We start from the raw sequence: 23494 nt of genomic DNA on the forward strand, positions 1-23494 counted from the left end.
GAGAGGAGAAAGACAGTCTTAGACCACTGACCACAATGGTCAGTTAGGATGATTGTGCATTTGTTTAGGGAAGACACAGGGGGTGCTCTAGAGGGACAGAGCCTCTTGGTTCTGAGAACAACAACAACAAAGAATAGGAATGGGGCAAGGCAATTCTGACATAAGTGAGGGGCCATGATTTAAGAAGAGTTCTCTTAAAATGTATCCCATAGATACTTGTCCCTCTCTCTGGAAGGGATGGTTCTGCCATTAATTCACTGTGTGGCCGTGGATAAGTTTTCTGTGCTAAATGGTCTTCTCAACTGTAAAATGAAGGGAATGTACAGTCAGGCAGAGTTCTTAACTATACATATTTGTGTGTGTGTGTGTGTGTGTGTGTGCAGTCCAGTGAAGCCCATGGATCCCTTCACACATAATGCTTTTAAATGTATAAAATTAAAACACATAGAACTACAAAAGAAACCAATTTTATTAAAATAGTTATCAAAATATTTTAATATACCTACAAATTCAAGGACCCTAAGTAAAGAACCTCTAAGCAAGGCTGCCCCTAAGGTCCCATTCAGCACTTAAAATTAAAAAAAAAAAGTCTGCTACTAAGGGTTAAGGTATTAAATTCCTTGGGAGGGAATAGCTGCTTATCTTAGAACACATTAGTAAGGATTAGCTTATCACCTAACCATTACCTGGAAGCCCAGGAGATTTGGGAAGGGCCAGAAAAGAAAGGGCTGTGTCAACTAACAATTATAACTTTCTAACAGACAAGGAGTTTAAAGAGAGGAAGCCTGAGATCGAAATGCCATCTTTGATTAGAGCTGAGGTGTAAACAAGCACCTAACTCAAGAATAGGCCAATTGTTCTTCTCTGAAGCTTAACTCTGCCTGCCTCTTTGCACTGCCTGGGCAGACAACCTGCTCAGCCTTTGGAAAGGGAGAATGTGCCCGGGAGAGGCTGCCTGAGGCCAAAAGTCTTAGAAAAGAAATCTGGAGGGGAGGATTTGAGTATCTTCTGATGAAAGCTGGGGGGGGAGGACCCCTTAGTAGTCAGAGGTCAAAGTGAGGTCTCTAGGAGGAAGGGAGGGAGGGACAGATGGAGGGAAGAAGGGAAGAAGAGAGGAAGGGGGAGGAAAGGAAGGAGAGTGACACTTTTTAAATACCTACTTGGTGCTACATACTGTGCTAAATACTCTACAAATATTATCTCAACTGATCCTCACAACAACCCTGGGAGGTAGGTACTATTATTATCCTCATTTCACAGATCAAGAAACTGAGGCAAACAGAGGTTAAGTCGATTGCTCAGTGTTACACAACTAGTAAGGTTCTAAAACTGGATTTGAACTCCATTGCCCCAAAGCCCAGTTCTCACTGCCCCCCCCCATTCAAAGCTGGCAGATAGCCAAAACCCTAGGATAAAAGGTAGAGGGGGTCTCATCTAGTCAGGTCTAGTTCAGCTCCATCAATCACATTCAACCACCTCATTTTATGAGATGAAGGAAACAAGAACTACAGAGATAAATACTTACCCACGCTTTGGGATCATTTTGCCAAGGTGGTCAAATATATTCCTGGGCATAAGAATGCCTTTATAGCAGAATGAAAGAATCACAGAATCTCAGAGAACTGGAGGGAACCTCAGAGGCATTGACTGAGACCAACCTGTATTTCCCTGACTCCAGGATCTCCCTTGGTTATTACCATAAACTTTTCTCTCTCCCAGAGAGAGTTCTGATGAAAACTGAGACCAGAGCAGTCCTCCCAAAAGACAGTTAGGACCGGTCACCAAACCAAGAGCAACAGAAGACAGAACGACCAATAGAAAGGGCACTTGGACCCAAAGTCAGGAAACCTGAACTCAAACCTGGGCTCTACCACTACCTCATTCTACCACTAGCTCATTATGGGTAGTCATTTCATCTCTCAACTTTACTTTCCCTTTCTATAAAATAAGGGAGTTAGACTAGACAAGTGATGGTGAACCTTTTAGAGACCACATGCTGTGCCCTACCCCGCCTACCCCCAGACTGTGTGCTATGCCCCACACACCAAGTGCTTGGGCTCACCCCACCCCCTCCTTACCCCAGACAGGGGAGGGAGGAAATGCTTCCTTTGGGCTGCTAGGAAGAGGGGTGGGTCATGTGAGAAATACCTCAGCACAGGTAAGGGGGGGGGGGGCGGGAAGTAGCCAGAGCACTCTGCTCCCCTCCAACTTTGCTGCCTGTGAGCCGACCGCCTTACCCACTGTGCACTCCCATTGGTTGCTGGGCAGAGGGGAAGGGGTATGAAAAAAAAAGTTGGGCATCAGTTTTGAATCCTGGTTTCACTTTCCACTTTCACCTATGCAACTTTGAACAAGTGATTTAACCTCCCTGTGTCTCAGTTTCCTCATCTGTTAAATAAGGGAATTAGACTAGATGATCTCCAAGTTCCTTTTCACCTGTTTTTAAAAGGTACTTTAAGATAGATAATACAAGTTCTCTTCGTCATCTGTATTTAACAGCGCACCAAGGAGAAAATAAAGTCTGCCCTGTTACCGTTCCAGAGAGAGAGAAACGTGTAGTTTAGTTGCTGAGGTAGCTAGCTGAGCATTCAGTGTCAGGACCTGGGTGAAGAAAAGAGAGAAGCAACATGAATCTGAAACCTCTATAAGTTTTCAGTGCATCCAAATTAAATGTTAAGGGGGCAGCTAGGCACCTTAGTGGATTGAGAGCCAGGCCTAGAGATGGGAGTTCCTGGGTTCAAATCCAACCTCGGATACTTTCTAACAATGTAACCCTGGGTAAATCACTTAAACCTGTTTGCCTCCATTTCTCATCTGTAAAATGAGCTGCGGGAGGAAATGGTAAATCACTCCAATATCTTTGCCAAGAAAATCCCAAATGGGGTCACAAAGACTCAGATACAACTGAAATGATTGAAGAATATGCAATATTTTGGCCCTATAGTCCTTCGTTTTGCAGAGAACAAACAGTGAGAAGATACACTTTCTCATCTCTTTTCTGAGACCAGGTTTGATTATTATAATGATGTAACCTTAAGTTTCTTTCCTTCCTCCTTTGTTTCTTCCTTCCTTTCTTCTTTTCTTTCTTTTTCGCTCCTTACATTTATATCATTGTTGTCACTGAGTAACTGTCTTCCAAGTTCTGCATCAGTTCTCTGAGCAATCTTAATTAAGTAAATCTTTCCCTTGATTCCTCTAGCTCTGCCCTTCACACCTAACGAAGACTGAGAGATACTTTACTGCTTGGGGGTGAGGGGAGGGAGTATCCTCCTATGTGGAAAATCTTTTAGTACGGAGAGATTTAGATGATAACCAGGCTATAAAATCCAGAGTTGTGATAGAGTGGAAAAAGCACTGAGCTGGAACTAGGAGACGCCAACTGATATGAACGTATTGTGAAGTTATTTATCTTCCTAGTAGGGAAATAAGTGAGGTACTGGATTTGGAGTCAAGAAGGCTTGAGTTCAGATCTGCCCTCACATACTTCCTGTGTCACCCTGGGCAAATCATTTCCCTGCTCTCTGCCTCAGCTTCCTCATCTATAAAACGGGGACAGTACTACAAGAGCAACTACCTCCCAGGGCTGTTGTGAGGATCAAATGAGATAATATTTGTAAAGCACTTTGCAAGCCATGAAGTGCTATATAAATACTAGCTGTTATGCCATGAGATTTTGTTTTCTCTAGCCTCAAAATGAGGGTTTCATGGTCTCTAAGGACCCTGTAGGATAGCAAGGTGGTTCTGTGGAAGAGAGTACCGGGCTTGGAGGCTCAAATCTAGCCTCAGATACTAGCTGTGTGAACTTGGACAAGTCACTTAACCCTTTTTTGCCTCCCTGCCTTGGCCAGGGTCACACAGATAATAAATATCGGAAGTCAGATTTGTTTGGGAAGATGAGTCTTCCCTACTCCAGACCTGGCACTCCATCCATTGCTCTGCTTGGCTGCCTAGGATAGTAAGGATTTGACCCAATCATCAGATCGTAAACTCCATGACCTTTCCGTGCTTGTCAGGGTCAGCTCAGCCCAGAGGGTCGCTAGCCTGTGGTCCCAGAAAAGCAGAAAGGAGAGGTGCTCACCGAACTCAGTGACAAAAGGGACTCGGGAGTCCCGTGGGGGTGGTAGATGAACAACTCCATAGATGCCGGGATGGTCATGGACGCTTTCCCGCTTGTCAGCGTGAATGCCGGTGCTTTCTTCACTCTCAATGTGATCAGCAAATTTTCATCCGGCGGCAGAGTTCCCAGAGCCTATGTGGAGATACGAGGTGAGCTTCTCTAGCAAAGGCTAAAGAGTAAAACAGCCAGAGAACTAGATCTTAAAATCTGCAAGTGCCCAGAACGTGCAGCAGACAGCTGAAGATGAAGTGAGGAGAGCGAGGGAAGGATGCCAGCACCGTAGCACTGGGAGAAGAGCTAGAGCCAGAGCAAGGCAATTGGGGTTTTCCCAAGGTCACCTAAATTGGGAACTGTGCTAAAAGGCTTGTGTTCCTCCAGCAGCAGATGTAGACATAATAAAAAAAATAATTAATTAGCATAAAAAAAATCAGAGCTCCACCCCTTCCACCCCACAACACCCCCCCAAAAGCAGGCTATCTTCCCATCAGTGGCCTTAAAGTATCTCAGATCTCTGTCTTACTTACTCTGTGCCTCGGTGTCCCAGGGCCTCTGCCACCTAAGAGTCTTGTCTCAAAGCCCAAGCTCCCCTTCCTGCAAAAATCCCTGAAATTTCCCTTTTTTGAATCCTTTTAACCCTTACTTCCTGTCTTAGAGTCAATGCTAAGCATTGGTTCTAAGGCAAAAGAGCAATAAGGGTTAGGCAATGGGGGTTAAGTGACTTGTCCAGGGTCACACAGCTAGGAAATATATGAGGCCACATTTGAATCCAGAACCTCCCATCTCTAGACCTGGTTCTCAATCCACTGAGCTACCCCTGAAATTGTCTTTAAAATTTTTTGAGGACATCTTTAGTTTTCCTTGCCCCAAGTCATGAAAAGGCTAGTTGCAGCTCTTAATATAAAAACATATCGGTGGTTCCCCTGGATGGCGCAGGGCTGTGCTGATCCCTTGAGGAAAGAAAGCTGCCTGCCCAAACTTCCAGGAACTCTCTAGCCTGACTCAAACTCCACATTGCTATTTCACGGTCAACGTCATGCCAGGTTACAAAGCATATAATAACCGAATTCCTTTCCTTCTCTTGTTCTGGAAACCACCATCGAATGAACACTAGCACACCAGGGAAAGACAAGTCAAACAACAGTTCTGGGCCCTCTCATCATCCTTGACACTTCTCTGGTCAAAGCACTTTCTTCCTGGCCACTCTAGGTATTGCCTTCCCCTTTTAAACTCATTGAGGGAAGGAAATGGGGCTTGCTTTGGTTTTGTAACCCTGCCACCGTGTCCAGCACACAGAAAGTGATTAATGAAGACTTTTTCAAAAGTAGAAATTTTTTGAGACTGTGTTAAGTCCTGTGTTAGTCCTACGTTCCTTTTCTCTTTTTAGTGGTCATCTGAACCTTAATTTCCATTTAGAGGCTTTTAGAATTTCTAACTGGTTCTGAGATTATTTTTTCCCTTTTATAGATATTTCTTAGGGGAGGACTTTGTTTTCCATGAATTACCTTTGGCTCAAAGAGGTGTCCATTGCCTGCTATAGTTATTTCTAACTGATTTAAATTTTCTTACTTAATAATGTTATTACTTTTAAGTGGATGAGATTATTGGTAGATTTCTACTCTTATACCCTACTTCAGCAAATGGTGTGGAGGGTATTTGGCAAAGAAAATAGTCTCATTCCCAAATATATATTTAATAATAAGTTCTATATTATCTTTTTTGTATACTTTCTCCAGGGAGACTTGTACTAAACAGTCTTAGGGAAAACTTCTCCAAGAAAATTTGTAATCAATCATGATAATTAAAATTATTCTTTTTCCATAAAAAAAATAAAATAAAAAATAAAGACTTTTTCATTCAATCATTCATCAATTTCATTCACTCTTTATTCATCCAAATCCCAAAACATCCCTTGGACATCTGTAACTATGTCTTCTGTCCTTTCCCATAATCAGAAAGTTCTTTTTGTCCTACCAAAATCACTGTAATGCCTACTTCCCCTGGCTCGGTGACCCTAAGAACTAGAGCTAGGGCCCAGAAACATCCTTTCACTTGTATACCTTAGCATGCCTGTATGGCATATAGAGCTATATGCCCTTCTCTCCTTCTACTCTTGGGAAAAGCAAATGTGTTTTTAATGACATCGTGCTCACCACCAGCAGCCTGATGGAGCCCTACCTTGTGATGAAGAAAAATACCTGGCAGTGTTCATAATCTTAAAGCCACTACTGGGGAGTTATTCTGCTTGGGGGAGTAATGGGAAGTTAGGGGGGTTAGGAGCTCAGATGGTTTTCTGTGTTAACTAGTTTTGCTAACTTGATGCCAAGAATCATTGTTTCTACACCTGCTGCCGAAGAAACACAAGTACTGTTAGCACAGCGTCTAATTTTGACACCTTTGAAAAAGCCCTGATTGCTTTGCCCTAGTTATAGCTATTTTTTTCAGCACTGCGATGCCAGGATTCTTATTACCTGCCCCACCTTATTTTACCCTCAGATCTCTGCTGTACTTTCTAGTGCTAAATTTAGTAACTGAAACTCATTTTTCTCTGTCACAAGGAATATGGGGGCAGGAATGGAGGACTATGAGGAATTTAAAAATACATTTTTTTAAACTATTTTTTATAAAAGCAAGTTGAAGGGGGCACCTGAGATTGAGAACCAAGCCTAGAGACAGGAGGTCCTGGGTTCAAATTTGGCCTCAGACACTTCCTAGCCATGTGACCCTGGGCAAGTCACTTAACCCCTATTGCTTAATCCTTACCACTCTTCTGCCAAAGAATCAATACACAGTATAGATTCTAAGGCAGAAGGTAAGGGTTAAAAAAAATATAACTGATAGACCTTCAGAGGCAGCAAGATGGTACAGTAGATAAGAGTGTTGGGCCTGGAGTCAGGAAACCCTGCCTTCAAATCTGGCCTCAGGTACTTCCTAGTTCTGTAACCCTGGACAAGTCACTTAACCTCTATCTACCTCAGTTCTCTCATCAGTATAATCCTAAAACTAACCTCACAGGGTTGTTATGAAGCTCAAATGTTTGTAAACTGCTTGGCACATAGTAGGTACTTAATAAGTGTTTGTTTCCTCTCTTGATTGACTCTCAAAGAAAAGCATCAGTTCCTAACATAAATCCTATGCAACCAGGCTTATCTCATCCTATTTCCCTTTGGATATTTTATATTCCAGCTAAATTGCACTATTCTTCCTTGTCATTCTCTTGTTTCTCTTATCTCTCCACCTTTGCTTAAACTATCCTCCCAGCCTGGAAGGAACTTCTTCCTATCCCTCAAGGCTCAAGGGAGAAGTAACAACCTTCTTTTATGAAGTCTTCCTTACTCTCCACTGCCTATAATCCATTTCCCAATCTAGTTAATTCGGACCCCACAATACCTCTCACACTCATCCTCTATTCTACAATGCCATGGCCATCACCCTAGTTAAAGCCCTCACCTCTTGCCTGGACTCTCCTGCTCAAAGACTTCCATTGGCTCCCCACCACCTCTAGAATCAAACAGACTTTGAGTCCTTATCTTAGCACCTTTCTTGGCCCATTGTAATGTCCATTACTTTGTAAATTCCTGGACGGCAAGGACTTTCTTGGCATCCTCGCTGCCTGGGACAAACCAGGTGCTCAATAAATGGGTACTGGCTTCTTGACAGAGTAAGCGCTTAATCAATTCTTAGTGACTGACTAGATGACTATTTCCCACTAACTTTGGCAGCCTTGTTTCGTTTAGAGTACTCAACACCACATACTCTATATTGCAGCCAAATGGGACTATTTGCTGTTCCTCAAATACAAGCTTCCACATCCCCCTCTGCACAGACCATCTCCCATTTGCAGAACATACTTCCCCCACAATCCCAGCTCTCAGAATACTTATCTCCCTTCCAGTTTGAGCTCAGGAGCTAGGAAGCTGATGGCTACAACCGAAACATCTCTCTCCCTGCTCAGGCTTTCCTACCTCGCTTTGTCCTATCTCCTCTTCCCGAACTCTACTGATCAGCCAAACTGTTCTTCATGCTGTTCTCCATACATAATATTCATTTCCTCTCTTTGTTTTTTTTTTACTGGCTGTGCTCCCTGCCTGGACTGTCCTCCCTTCTCAAGTCAAGCTTCTTAGAAATCCAAGTTTCCTTTGAGATTCAGCTCAAAGACTTCTACATGAGACATTTCCTGACCCAAATACTAATGCTCTCCTTCCCTAAATATCTTATCTTTATTTTGTAAGTATTCTGTGTATATTTATATACGTAAATGGAATGTCAGGTCCCAGAGGGAAAGCATCCAGCCTTTCATTTTTTTGTCTTCATATCTCCAGGTGCTGCCATGAATAATGTTTGTCGATTGAACTCTTCTTTGCCCTAATCATAGTCGATCTATCTTGTATTATACTTATCTGTGTTTGTGTTACTTCCTGATGAATGTGTTCAGCTCCTTGAAAATCAGTCTGTTTCTTCAGTCACAGTTTTGCAAATCTTAAAGCACGAAGAAAATCCTGCCTCTTTTTGTTGCTGTCATTGTCTCTCTATTCCCATTGGCCATGGGCAGCCAAGTGGCATAGTGGATAAAGTACCAAGGCTGGAGTCACGAAGACTCATCTTCTTGAGTTCAAATCTGGCCTCAGACACTACCTAGCTGTGGGACCCTGGGCAAGTCACTTAATCCTTTTTGCCTCAATTTTCTCATCTGTAAAATGAGCTGGAGAAGGAAATGGTAAACCACTCCAGTATCTTTGCCAAGAAAATCCCCAATGAGGTCACAAAGTCAGACATGACTGAAACTAGCACTTGTTAGAATTAAATGAATGGAATGGAATGGAATGGAATGGAATGGAATATGGTCTCTCCTCCCACCCCTAAAGAATCTCTAAATAATTTGCCAGGACTTTCACTATCTATTTTGTACTTAATTCAAATATAGTTTTTTCTATATGTGTCTTCTCTCTCCCCTTTTCCCTCCCACCAATGTCATTAGATTGTAAATTCCTAGAAAAGGGTCTCTTAGTCATGTCTATGTTTGCCCTCCTTGGAGACCTTGGAGATCATCTAGTGTACAAAGGAAGAAACTGAGGCCCAAAAATAGGAAATGACTTGTCCAAGATCATATAGCTAATTAATGACAAAACCAGAATTAGAAAGAGTCAAGTCTTTGACTTTCCTTGGATCTCCACCAGAACTTTAACTAGATACCCCAAAACCTAGGACAAATTCAAGATGGAGAGAGGCAAATCAGACCAGTTATTACCCCCTTGTGGGGAAAGGGAACACAGTTGGGCCCTGGAATAGACAATCCAACCTTGCATATAGTGGTAGGGAGAGAGATACCTGTGTTTCCTGTCCCCCTTCTCTGACCTTTACTGGTCCATGACTTTTCCATCCTCACCCTGTCTCAGGCTTGCCTTTTCCTTGACTCCTTCAGGACCAAAGTCCAGAGGAAAATTCAGTTTACCAAATGCAACATGGAAGAAATACCCCTCCCCTCTAGAGACTGACATCTGGATAAACCCCCTATAGTCACTAGGTAGGGTGAGCCCCATTCAACCTAAAGTTAAACCCAATTCTATGGAACTATTTCTTTTATGATCCATTTCTTTTTCTTTTCTTTTATGATCCACTTAATTTTTTTTCTTTCATGATCCACTTAATTCTCTTTGACTTTTTGCATGGAGGGCCCAGAGAGAAGGAGACAAGCTAATAGATGTGACAACTCCTTACCTCAGGAGCCAGTCCTGCCAAAGTTGTCGTTGTCATGGGCACGTTGCTAGGAACCTGTACCCAAACGAGACACAGTCAGTTAGTGGTCAGGCAAGAGGTCTTGAAATAGTATTTGAGAGGGGATATGGAGGGGGGACACAAGCATTGAGAAATGTCAGTGACCAAAAGGCCATTTTCCTGCCTCTCCCTCTACCCCTGGTAATTTTTCACATGCATATATATGTGTATGTGAAATATATCTATTATCCTTAATTTAATACATGTATGTAAGTGTACACATATATGAAATTTACAATTGATATGTCACATATATGGCACTTACATAGCACTTTAAGATTAGTAAATATTTTCTCATTTGATCCTTACAATAATCCTGGGAGATAGGAAATCCTGCTGTGATTATTCCCATTTTATAGATGAAGTGACTGAAGAAGACAAGGTTAAAAGACTTGCCCAGGGTCACACAGCTAGTAAACCTCTGAAGTTGGATTTGAATCCATCTCTTACTGTTCCAGGCTGCCTTTATGAATTTTTCAAAACACCTAATAATAATTCCTACATAACATGTAGGAATTAAGGCTAATCATGAATTTTGGGTTGGAAGAAACCTTAAAGATTATCTGGTTCAATTTCCTTATTTTACAGGTGAGTAAACTGAGACCAGAGAGGTTAAATTTAAATTTAACTGGTCAAGGTCCTACAGGTACTAAATAACAGAGCTGGGATTCAAACCCAGGCCTTCTGACTTCCAGCTGTGCTTTTTCTACTCTTCCATACATGAGAGAAGAAGCAACACTTGAACCCAGGATCTCTAAACTCAACATCAATGTTCATTCCATTCTGCAAAGTTGTAAAAGTAGTCCAGCCTCTCAGCTGAAATGGCAATAGGACAAAATGTCTGAGTGCCACCTAGAAGACCATCCCCAAGGCTAGCATCTCGGCAGTAAGATCTAAGCCCCTGGCACTCACCAGTTCAGGTGTGATGTCAATGTCCAAGGCCCCATTGGTCTCCAGGAGTTCAAATACAGTGTTGAAGAGATACAATGGCACTGTCACCTGGGAAGTATGATCCTCCTTTGGAGGCACCTTGATGGGCGTTGGAGGCTCAGGGAGGTCGATCAGATCACCACCCACACTCTTAACCAGAGGCTAGGGATGGAGGATATGGGGAGCAGGGAGGAAAAAGTGGGAAAGGATATGATTCTGACCTCACAGATTGCTCCCAAGCCATATTCCCCCACTCCTCCACTCATGACCAGGCATGAACACCAAAGGACACCAAAGGAGTCTGTCCTCCCATATTATCTCCCAGCCAATATTCCCCAACTCGCTCTGTAGATAGACCTTGCCTTGTCACCCATGAACAAGCAGAGCCTTTCTGAGAGTAGAGGAATCCTTAACATGAAGAAGAACACACTAGGAAAGATCTAAAACGTGTTGCCTAACCTCTGAACAGCTATCTTGGGGAAGAGGGGTCAGCTGTGTTTTGTTGGGTCCCAGAGGGTAGGATAATGTCCGATGACTGGAGGATGCGCTTCAATTCAATATAAGCAGAATTTTCTAAAATTCAGAGCTATTCCACACTAGAATGGCTTGTTCATGAGAATGATCTCCCTACTGAGGAAGAGGAGGGAGAGAGAAGGGATCATGTAGGCAGAGCTGGGTGGCCACTTCCCAAGGAAACTAGAGAAGGGATTCCTGTTTAGGCATAGTTTGGGTGGGATGGCTCGAGTTCCTTTTCAGATATGAAAACTGTTCTTTCCATAAAAGCTGCTACCTTCCCACCCAGGCAGTCACATCCAAATTTTCTCTAAGAATTTTCTAGATAGCTGGAGAGTGGCCTGCAACAGCCTCAAAAACCCTACCTTTACAGAAAGAAAAAGGTGAGCCATTCACAATTCTCATTCATATGATGCTTTATAGCTCATAAAGCTCACTCACATTGATGTCCAACTGGATATACTGGTTGGAGATGATGGGCAGAGTAGCCAGTGTGAATTCCACAGTGCCCAGGGCACCAATGGGGACGAGGCCTAAAAAGGAACAGAAAAGAGCATCTTTAAATTAGCCTGGGGCCCAGTGAGTCCCAACCCCTCAAAACTTCACTATGACTTTTCTATGGTGCTAAACCCAGTGTTTTCAAGCATTTGATGTGTATTATAATAGAAATAGCATTAAAAGTACGGTTTCTCATTGCTTGAGGGAGGGTGACACAATGGAAAGAGAGCCCAGGTTCAAATCCTTCCTCTGACACTAACTACCTGTGTGTCTCTGGGGAGGTGATTTGGGACTCTTTGGACTTGAGTTTTCATCATCTGTAAAAATCAGGCAATCCTGCCTAAGCCAGGGGGATGATGGGAAGATCTGCTGATTGTGTGCAACGCTTCAGTAAAGTGGAAGTGCTTTAGAAATGTCAGCTATTCTTGAGGACAGGGGCTGCCTCAATACTGTGTTTGCATGTAGAGCATTCAGCAAAGTACACAGCACAAATCAGGTACCCAATACATGCCTTTTTGGTTCTTTTATTAACTAATTAATTCATTCGATAATTGGTTCCTTCATTCTATTTTAAGATAGAAAACAATTCATTCCTGATGTGGGAGTCATTCTTGAATCAGTTCTCTCTGTACAGTAAGATCCCTGACTTAAAAGAACCAAGAAATAATTAGTGGAAAGCTATAAAAAAGAATAAAAATGAGAAAAAGATATGATGTGCTACTTGAAAAAGGAAGAAATGTCAGCTATGATTTATCAATAGAGATTATCAATATGATTATCAATAGAGATCCGTCCACATCTGTCCAAAGCTGCCCAGAGCTTTCATGAATGTTCTCTCACTGGATCTGCCTAACAAAAGCCTGGTGAGAGATACCAGACAGGGACTATCAGACCCATTTTACATAGGAAGGATTGAGGCTCCTAGAAGAAGAATCTGGTCAAGGTCACACAGACCTCAAGTCCTTCAATGACAGTAAAGAGAGAAACAGAGGAGAAATCAAGAGAGGGAAGGAGTGGTAGCCCCAACTTACACAGCACAGCACCCAGGAGCTCATTCACCACCACCAGGACGCTCTCAATGATGGGACAGAGCTGTGGGGGACAGAAGGAGACATAACTGGAGGAATCTTGGGGTTTGGGGATTCAGAGCAGGAAAGGACAATAGCATTCATCTAGGCCAGGGATTCCTAACTTTTTCATGTGTAATGGACCCCCTTTGCAGTCTGGGGAAACCTAACGACACTTTCCTAAAGTAATATTTTTAAAATTATAATTGAAGAAAATACTAAATTTCATTAATAAAATGGAAATAGGTCTTGACCGATGATACAAAATAAAAGCCAATGGAATTGCTCTGGGAGCGGGGAGGGAGGAGAGAGGAAAAGAACATGAATCATGTAACCATGGAAAAATATTCTAAATTAAATAAATAAATATTTTTTTAAAAAAAGAAAATACTAAATTTCTGCCAGAGATTAGTGAAAATAAAGATGTGATTTTTTTTCCTCGCCCAAGTTCATGGATTCCCCGAGATCTATTTGTGGACCCCAACTCTATTTCACCTTTTTCATTTTGCATATGAAAAAACTGAGACCTAGTAAGAAAGAAGGAACTTGCTCAAGGTCACACAAGAAGTAAGTAGCAGACCTGGGATCTGAATCCAGGATCCCCCACTCGGAATACTTTCGCCTTTTGAACAGTTTGCTATAAAGGGCTTTAAATTTTATTGTTTTTTCATGATTTGGGGAAACTGAGCTGGGGTGAGAAGCACCCTGGCCACTTGCCAGAAACTTATTTAGAGAGAGGGTCACAGATGCCTTGGAATACAAATGTTTGCAATTCTTCAGATAGCTAGCACTCATCCATCTTAGAAAAACTATCAAAAGGGATTTGGGAGGGCAGCAAGGTGGCTCAGCAGATAAGGAGACAGTTCTGAAGCCAGGAAGTCCTGGGTTCAAATTTGACCTCAGGCACTTCCCGGCTGTGCAACCCTGAACAAGTCACTGAACCCCCACTGCCTGGCCCTTCCCAATCTTCTGCCTTGGAACCAATACGTATTATTGATTCTAAGAGCCTTCCATCTTAGAATCAATAATAAGTATTGGTTTAAACCAATAATAAGTATTGGTTTAATAAAATAGTGGGGAGGAGAGGAATTTGCAGAGAGTTAGGGAGGGATGTGGAGGGAAAAGAATTCTGAAGCCTGCGTTAGTTGTGGACTATCCAAAGATGTGTGGGAAGCCAGGCAGTCTAGGCTTAAGTTGCAGATCTGGCCCTGATTCACTATATGACCTTCAACCCGTTATTTCCCTGCCGGGGCCTCGGTGACCCACATAATCAAGTCTAGGGCTTAGTATCATGAGGTTCCTTCTAGCTCCGACGTTCTCCATTCTGGGGCCCTCCCACCTCGGACACTCAACTCCTGGAGTCAGAAGACAGACAAGGCAATGTCGCCTCTGACCTGGCTGGCCGTGGACATGACATTTGACCTCTCTGGTCCTTGGCTCTCTCATGTGTAGGATGGGAGGGTTGGACTAGACCACTTCAGAGCTCCCTTCCAGCTCCAGGGCGAGCTTCAAGGGCCCTCTCTATAACACAGATTCTTTGCATAATAATAATAACAGCATTTAGGTAGCATGTTAAGGCTTACAAAGCGCTGTACAAATTTCATTTGATCTTTATAACAACCCTGGAAAGATGGTGGTAAAATCCCCATTTTATAAGTGACTTGCCCAGTGTCGCACAGCTAGGAAGTGTCCGAGGGCGAATTTAAACTCACGTCACAATCCCTTTGGTCCTTTGTTGGATTAGACACGATGACCTTAAAGGTTTCTTCCAGCTCAAATTCTATGATGTGAAAATCCAAGGCCAGCCACTTAACCTGCCTTGGGCCCAGATTCATCAATTATAAAACAAGGAGGGAGGCATCTGGGTGGTTCGGTAGTTTGAGAGCCAGGCCTAGGTTCTGGGTTCAAATCTGACCTCAGATACTTCTCAGCTATGTGACCCTGGGCAAGTCACTTAACCCTCATGGCCAAGCCCTTACCACTCTTCTGTCTTGGAACGAATATACAGTATTAATTCTAAGACGGAAGGTAAGGGCTTAAAAAAATCAAAAATTTTAAATTATAAAACAAGGAGGTCTGACTTAATTACCTCTAAAGTATCTTCCACCTCCAAATCTGCGGGTCTGCACTCTATATATTAACTCTGACAGCCCTAAATGGGGCTGTGGTTGTAAGATATCATTTGAGATAGTCAAGAGCAGTGATATTGACCTAAAGTTTTCTCATCTGCTAAATGGGGATAATAACAGCACCTTCCTCCCAGGATGGGGCAATGAGATGGATCAGTGGATAGAGTGCCAAAAGATCTGAATTCAAATTCAGCCTCAGGCACTTACTAGCTGTGCGACACTGGGTGAGTCACTTAACTCTGTTTGCCTCAATTCCCTCCCATCTAAAATGAGCTAGAGAAGAAAACGGCAAAGCCCTCCAGGATCCTTGCCAAGAAAAGCCTAAACGGGGTCACAAAGAATCAGATCCAGTTGAAACAACTAAACCACCGCTACCTCCCCAGGACTGTTATAAGGATAAAGTGAGATAATCTTTGGCAGAGAGGGGCAGTTAGGCGGCCCATAGTGTGAGGAACCTGGAGTCAAGAATTGAGTTCAAAGCAGGCCTTAAATACTTACTAGCTCTGTGTCCCTTAACCTGTGCCTCCGTATCCAGATCTGGACTATCTGGGATTGATGCGAGAATAAAATGAGATACTTCTAAAGCATCCTGCAAACCCTAAAGCACTATGTAAATGCTATCGTTATTATAATTATTAGCAGTATTACTCACATCCTTGTTCCCCAACACCACCAAGTATCCTCGCTGCCGATAGGCTCAGATGGAATTACCTAAGAGGGTTTTCAGGAGGGAATTTTAGATGCAGAGATTTAAGGGCTTAACCTGGATGTCTTTGGGGAGTTATATAAATTTCCCAGCAGGGTCCAGACTTCAAGGGTCAATCTGAGGGCAGTCACCTGGCAGGGCCTCTTTGGAACTCACCAATCTGGGGAGCACCTTGAAGAGTGTCTGTTCCACCACACCAAAGAGTGGGGCTGGCAGCAGCCTAGGCCAAAGCAACAGAAGGGTTAATCATAGAAAATGCAGGAGGGGGAGCTGGGCGGCTCAATGGACAAGGAGCCAGGCCTGAAGCTGGGAGATCCTGGGCAGGCCTGGGTCTTCCCTAAGGGATAGGAGACTCAAGGGCCTCTATAGGGTTTTATGGGTCTGGGGCAACCTTATGGGCCTTGAGAGACCCAAGATATCTCCAGGAAGAAGGGTAGGTAGGCATGGGACATTCCAACCTTCTTGCGTATTACTCTCCTTCACACAATCTATGGCTCAATCACCAGGACCTTCTTTTTTTTTTCCTTTTAAACCCTTACCTTATGTCTTGTAATCAATACTGTGTCTTGGTTCTAAGGCAGAAGAGTAGTAAGAGCTAGGCAATGGGGGTCAAGGGACTTGAGTGTCTGAGGCCAGATTTGAACTCAGGACCTCCCATCTCTAGACCTAGACACTGAGCCACCCAGCTGCTCCCTCACCAGGATCTTCTTAAAATTCTTAACTCAGGATCATGTACATCTCTCTCCATGCCTTGGGACAGGTTGCCCCCCATGCCTAGAATGTGTGTCATCCCTTCCCCTAACCTCCTCAGAGTAGCCTCTTGGAATCCCTAGATTTCTTCCAAATTCAGCTCAATTACCACCTTCTCCATCAAGGACTCTTATCCTTTCTGGGACCTGTACCCCTTTGGCAGTCTGGTGAAGCCTATGGATATGCCTCCTCTCCAAAGAAGGCTTTTAAATGCATAAAATGAAATATGTAGGATTAAAAAGGAAACAGCGGTGTGAAAACAATTCTATTTATAATTTTTAACCAAATTCATGGACCTCTGTTCCACTTGAAGCATTTCCTGACTCCTCTAGTTGCTAATATATATACATATATATATACACAACATATAAAAACACAGACTTGTATATTTAATATATATACCCACACACATATTACATGCTAACATATATAATACATGCATATGTTTATAGTAATACTGTAAATGCATGTTATATTATATATAATATAGCATACATGATAAATGTTATATATATATATATATACTATACTATTTGTGTCTGTATACATGCACACACACACACAGGCCAGCTAGGTGGTACAGAGGTTAGAGTGCCAGGCCTGAAATCAGGGAAACATCTTCCTCAGTTCAAATCTGGCCTCAGACATTTACTATTTAACCCTGAGAAAGTTAATTAATGCTGTTTGCCTCAGTTTCCTCATCTGAAAAATGAGTTGGAGGAGAAAATGGCCAACTACTACAATATCCTTGCCAAGAAAACCCCAAATGGGGTCAGACCCAACTGAAACATTGAACAATAAATAACACACACACACACACACACACACATTTACACACACACACATTTATTTAATTATTTATTCAAGGCCCACATTAGAATGGAAGCTCTTTGAGGTCAGGGACTGTGACACTTTTGTTTTTAATATCCCCAGAATCTGGCACAATTCCTGGCATGTAGTAGGTGCTTAATAAATATTAGATATATAATAATAATAATAATACATATAATAAATATTGTATATTAACTAGAAGGCTCAGTAAATAGGGGCAAAGGAGGGGAGGAGAAGATGGCTGTCTACTCTCTCAAACATTTGTATCTCAGAAAAATCAGGTTACAATGAAAACTCAGAATTCTCTTGAGAGGGCAAAGGCCATAAAAAGACAAGCCTGGAGACAGAAGGTGGAAAGCAGAGGGCCTTCCAGGCTGACTAGATGTTGGGCTCTTTCAACCTCATCTTCTTCCTTTCCCATCTCTTGCCTCTTCCCTTCCCTACCCAGAAGCACCTACCCCTGCCTCAACTCCCACCCACATTGATGGGGTCTCATCTGAAAGATTTTAGCAACAGCTATGCCCAGGCATGGCCTCCGAAGAAGCACCAGTGCTCCTATTGCTTCCCTTACTAGGCAGTTCCTAGCCTAAGACTTGAGGGTTTTTTGCCTAAATCCTGAGAGTTTCTTTCCCCCACATAATGGGGAGGCAGAGGGGATGGGATGGAGAGACACATTACCATGGCTCTACCTACTGGCTCAGGGCTTCACTATGGGAAATTGTCCTACAATCTAGCATTCCACCATCATCATTTCATCATTCCTCAAGGCTTTTTCCTAAGACCTGTGAATTTTAAGTGGGCTAATATTGCCTTGGAGGGCTAAACCATTTGAAATTGCAATAGAAATACAAATTATCCAAGCCAATGAACCCGCAGACCAAAATCATAGACCACAGATTGTCAGAGCTGGAAGAAGCTTTAGAAAACATAAACTAATAAGGTTGGAAGAAACTTTAAAGTGTATATAATTCAGTGGTATGTTGGTAAATGTTTTAACAACCAGCTTTTTAAAAAAACAAAATTTAGGATTGTATACTTTTAAGTTTAATCTGCCTGATTAACATGGAGAAACATCATCTTCTTAAATCTAGGCAATCAACAAATCAATAAATCAAGCCCTGAATTGTGGCTTGCCAATTTCTGAGATGTAAATGCTCAAACAGAAAAGTTAACCATCAGCTCTCCTGAGGCAGTTGAGGTAGTTTTCAGCACATCCCTTATCTAGTCCAACTCGGTCATTTTACAAAATGAGGGAAATGAGATCTCAAGAGGGAAAGTGATTCTTCCAAAGTCACATAGTCAATGGCAGAACCAGGATTCGACTCTAGATCTCCTTGCTCTCACCAAGCAATGTACTCATTTTTATATAGGAAGATAAAATATTTTAAATTAAAATCAGTAAGAACCATGCTTCTAACAGCCAGGAAAGCATATCTTTCCAAGTCCATTAGGGGGCATTGTTTGACTAAGAGTAACCAAGTCAATGGTGTAGTCTTGAAAAAGACCTTGATTCCTTAAAATAATAAGTAGCATCTATCTAAAACAGGTCAAGCCAGAAGTTTTCCCATTAAGATCAGGAGTGAAACAAGGATGCCCATTATCTCCACTATTATTCAACATTCTACTAGAAATGTTAGCTATAACATATAAGAAGAAAAGGAAATAGAAAGAATTAGAATAGGCAATGAAGAAAGAAGACCATCGCTTTTTCAAAATGATACAATGATATATTAGAGAATCAACTTAAAAACTGGTTGAAATAATTAACAACTTTAGCAAAGTTGCAGGATATAAAGTAAATGCCATAAAGCATCAACATTCCTATATTTTGCCGATAACATCTAGCAGCAAAAGATGGAGGGGAAATTCATTTAATTTAATGGCCAATAAAATAAAATACTTAGGAGTCTACTTGCCAAGCCAAACCCAGGAACTATATTAATTCAATTACAAAATTTTCACACAAATAAGTCAGATCTAAACAATTAGAAAAATATTAATTGCTCATGGGTAGGCCAAACACATATAATAAAAATGATAATTTTACCTAACTTAATCTACTCTTCAGTGCCCTACCATTCAAACTGCCCAGAAATTATTTTATAAAAATAATAATAACAAAATTCATCTGGAAGAACAAAAAGTCAAAAATATCAAAGGAATCAATTTAAAAAAATGTGAAGGAAGGTGGCCTAGGAGTACCAGATTTCAAACTGTAATATGACACAGTAATCATCAAAACAATCTGGTACTGGCTAAGAAAAGGAGTGGTGGATCAGCAGAATATATTGAGTAAGCAAAACCTAGAAATAAATGACTCTAGTAATTTAGTGTTTGATAAATCCAAAGATCCATGCTTTGGGGACAAGAAATCACTATTTGACAAAAACTGTTGGGAAAATAGGAAAATGGTATGGCAGAAACTAGGCACAAACTGACATCTTATACCATATATCAAGATCAATATGGGTACATGAGTTAAACATAAAGGGTGATACCATAAGTAAATTAGAGGAGCATGGAATAGTTTATCTGTCATATCTATGGATAAGGAAGAATTTGGAATCAAACAAAGAAATTAGAGCATTATAGAATGTAAAATAAATAATTCTGATTATATTAAATTTAAAAGGTTTTATGCAAACAAAACTAACACAACCAAGATTATAAGGAAAGCAGCCTGATAAAGGTCACTTTCTCATATTTATAAAAATATAAGTTATTCCTCAATTGATAAATGTTCAAAGGATATAAACAGGCAGTTTTCAGATGAAATCAAAATTATCTATAACCACTTTAAATCACTTAAATCTTTAAATCATTCTTGATTAGAAAAAGTCAAACTAAAACAACTCTGAGGTACCACCTTATATCTCTCAGATTGGCTAAAATGATAGAAAAGGAAAATGATAAATATTGGAAGGGATGTGGGAAAATTGGGACACTAATGCATTGTTGGTGGAGATGTAATATGTTCCAACCATTCTGAAGAACAATTTGGAATTATACCCAAACATCTCTAAAATTGTGCATACCCTTTGATCCAGCAATACCACTACTAGGTTTGTATCCCAAAGTAGTAAAAAAAAGTGGGGAAGGATCTCTTTGTACAAAAGTATTCATTGCAGTTTGTGTGTGTGTGTGGGTGTGGGTGTGGGTGTGGGTGTGTGGGGGGGGGGTGTAGTGGCACAGAATTGGACATTAAGAAGTTGTTCATCAATTAGAGAATGGTTGAACAAGTTGTAGGATGTGATGGTGATGGAATACTACCACACTATAAGAAATTCTGAGCAGAATGATTTTAGAAAAATCTGAAAAGACTTATATGAACTGATGCAAAGTGAAGTGAGAAGAACCAGAAACCTTTGAGATCATTTAATCTAACCCCATCATCTGTTAAAGGTGAGGAAAATGAGTCCAAGTAACATTTTGCAATTTCTATCAAAATGTTTTTTATTGTCACACTTCTGAAACACAGCAAGGTCTAAAGTTTAAATCCTAATTCTGCCACCTGTCACTTGCGTGACTGATAGTGAGTTGCTTAGGAATCTTGACTCCTCATTTGTAAAATGACAAAATGACAAAAAAAATCATAAAATGTATAAAGGGACTAAGGTACCTTCTATTTCTAAATCTATGATCCCATAGTTTTAGTTATTTAGTAGGCTCCTTCCTTCTCCATATGCACATTGAAGTTTGGTTAAAGTTTAAGACCACTTCCAGGTTTGTTCCATGGGTGTGTACATGGAGATCCAAAAAGGTTAAATAACTTGTTGACAGTCATACAGCTAATTATTGGGGAGAGCGTAGCAGAGCTCTGACATGAATCTACATTTTTTTACTCCAAATCTATTGTTCTTGAACTATGGAAACCCACAGGCCTCATAGGCCATGGGAAAACCAACCAAAGTTATCCATAGAACACTGTGAAACAGGAGCTATTATTATCCTCATTTTAGTTGGGGAAACCAAAGCAAAGAGAGATTAAGTGACTCTCTTGCCCATTGTCACACTGCTAGTAAATGTCTGATGAAGGATTTATATAGAGCTTGAAGATTTGCAAAACACTTTACAAATATTTTTTTCATTTGATTCTCATAATTATTATCTTCATTTTGCATATGAGGAAACTGAGGCGGAAAGAGATTTAGTGAATGTCCCAAGGCACACAGTCAATAAGTGTTTAAGGCTAAATTTGAACTCAGATTTTCCTGACTCTAGAGCCAGCTCTATCCAATGAAGCATTTAAAATGTGCTTCAATAAATTGTCTACACATTCAAAGTTCTACTTGGATGGAGGGTGGAATTATCATGGAAGGTGAAATTAATAGACTGTCAAGTCCAAGTCCCAAGCCCCAAGAAGAGGTGATCAGAATCGGAGGTTCTGAGGTTCTTGAAGAAGAAAGGAGGGGTTTTCTTACCTGTGTCAAGCCAAGGTCTCACCCCAGCCTGACCAGCACCTACCCAGATAGCAGACTGATGTGGCCCAAGAGAGTACTGCAACTCTTCACAATCAGGATCGGTGTGCCCTTGGGACTCACCCCCAAGGCTACCCTGGATGACACATTTACCTCAGCTGCCACCTGCAACAGGCTCCCCAGTGGACTGGGAGAAAATTCAGAGAAAACTGTTAAGGGTCCCCTTCCCCAAGTGAGCCGATGACTGGCCAAGGTATGGCTAAATGGCTACAGCCAGATGTGTACGTGAAAGAAGTCGCAATACATGCATCTAAAGGATATAGAAAATGTGTTGTCAGGGCTGGAATGGACCTTAGAATACAGAACTGTCGGGAATAGAATTTACCAAAGGGAAGAGTGTAGCAGAGCTGGATATCCTTTATGAGCAAGAATACTGCTCAATCAAAAGATTATTGGCTTGCCTCCATTTTGTGCCAAAAGATCCTACACAATGGACAAGTCTTTTGTACCTGAGTGTCTTCCTTCTGATTGGTCCTCCTCTGACCAAAAAAAAAAAATAGAGAAAGCAACCCTGATTGATGAGCATTTTAATGAGGAAGCCAGTTCTCAAGGTTTCTCCTGATTACTTCATCATGGTGCACCGAGGAGCAGGTTAAAAGCAAGGACATGCCAAAAGGAGGGCATTAGCTCAAACTGGCTTTGTTTTGCTCAATAAACGGAAATGAAGGGCCCTCAAGCTAATTAATGAGCTGATGCTTGGGGGGGGGGGGCCGAGGGGTAATTATCTTATTCTATTACACACCAGAAAAATTGCCAGACCTTCAAAGATTGGGATCGAAGAAAATGGATGGATTCACATAGAAATAATTGGCAATAAATAATACAAGAATGATTTTCCTCAGAACACAGAATGTTAGAACATGTAATGCTAAAACTTAGTAGGTAAGAACTGAAAGGAACCTTACTTACAACATAGAACACAGAGTATTAGAGCTAGGAAGACACTTAGAATATTTTTTAAAAGATTCATGAGGCCATATGGACGAGTCTTGACAGATAAGGAACATAAGACCCAAAAAGGTAAACAACCTGTTCAAGGTTACACCATAGTGACCAAACCTGTACCAGAATCCAAGTCTCCCATCTCCAAGTTCAGAACTACGTCCATGACACTACGACATCTTTGTATATGTATATTATTTAACTCTTAGCCCCCATCCACTTCGCTGAGCCCAACTGTCACCTTTGCTTCTCCCTCATCCATTCACTAAAACTCTATCCTCTTGGTTAGGCCCCCCCCCTCCTCTCCTTGAGTCCCTGCCACCCTGACTCTGAGCCCACCCCCACCCTCCTACCATCCAGCCTGAAGCATGCACAGCCCTGAAAAGTAAGGATGAAAGCTTCCCTTCCTCATAGTCCTACTAACCCTGATCCATGGAGGCCAACTTTGGTCAGCAGACTTAACTGCACTCCAAATCCTGGCAGTAGCTTCACGGATACCTTGGGGAGTACAATCTCTTCAATCTTCAATCTGTCAGTTAAGGGGAAGGAAAAAGAATCAGAGAGGGTGAAGTTGTAGAGAGAGCAGGTATCCATCCTATGTAGGGGCACCACAAGAGAGCCTTCCTCCAGAATGGGGTTGCAATGGATATACCTTTAAGTGGAGGGTGGCAAGTCTTAGCTCCTTGGGATCTAGAGCAGAAAGAGGCTTTCAAGCCCATCTAGTCGAACCCATCTAAGAGATTAAGTAAGTCACTTGCCCA

The 23494-nt window shown here is 41.7% G+C and overlaps 1 protein-coding gene across 1 annotated transcript in view; it reads right to left on the reverse strand.

Moving 5' to 3' along the window:
- Positions 1-23494, reverse strand: part of BPIFB3 (BPI fold containing family B member 3) — a 34793-nt gene that overhangs the window by 7339 nt on the left and 3960 nt on the right. Inside the window, exons 3-11 of the mRNA XM_001381769.3 lie at positions 23158-23262; positions 21778-21918; positions 15889-15952; positions 12862-12922; positions 11774-11865; positions 10802-10981; positions 9833-9886; positions 4079-4249; positions 2534-2601 (exon numbers count right to left, since the gene is read on the reverse strand). Of these exons, the coding sequence (XP_001381806.2) occupies positions 2534-2601; positions 4079-4249; positions 9833-9886; positions 10802-10981; positions 11774-11865; positions 12862-12922; positions 15889-15952; positions 21778-21918; positions 23158-23262 (936 nt within the window). The remainder of the gene's footprint in view (positions 1-2533; positions 2602-4078; positions 4250-9832; positions 9887-10801; positions 10982-11773; positions 11866-12861; positions 12923-15888; positions 15953-21777; positions 21919-23157; positions 23263-23494) is intronic.

The sequence above is a fragment of the Monodelphis domestica genome, chromosome 1 (genome assembly GCF_027887165.1).
Source record: "Monodelphis domestica isolate mMonDom1 chromosome 1, mMonDom1.pri, whole genome shotgun sequence".
Taxonomy (NCBI): Eukaryota; Metazoa; Chordata; class Mammalia; order Didelphimorphia; family Didelphidae; genus Monodelphis; species Monodelphis domestica.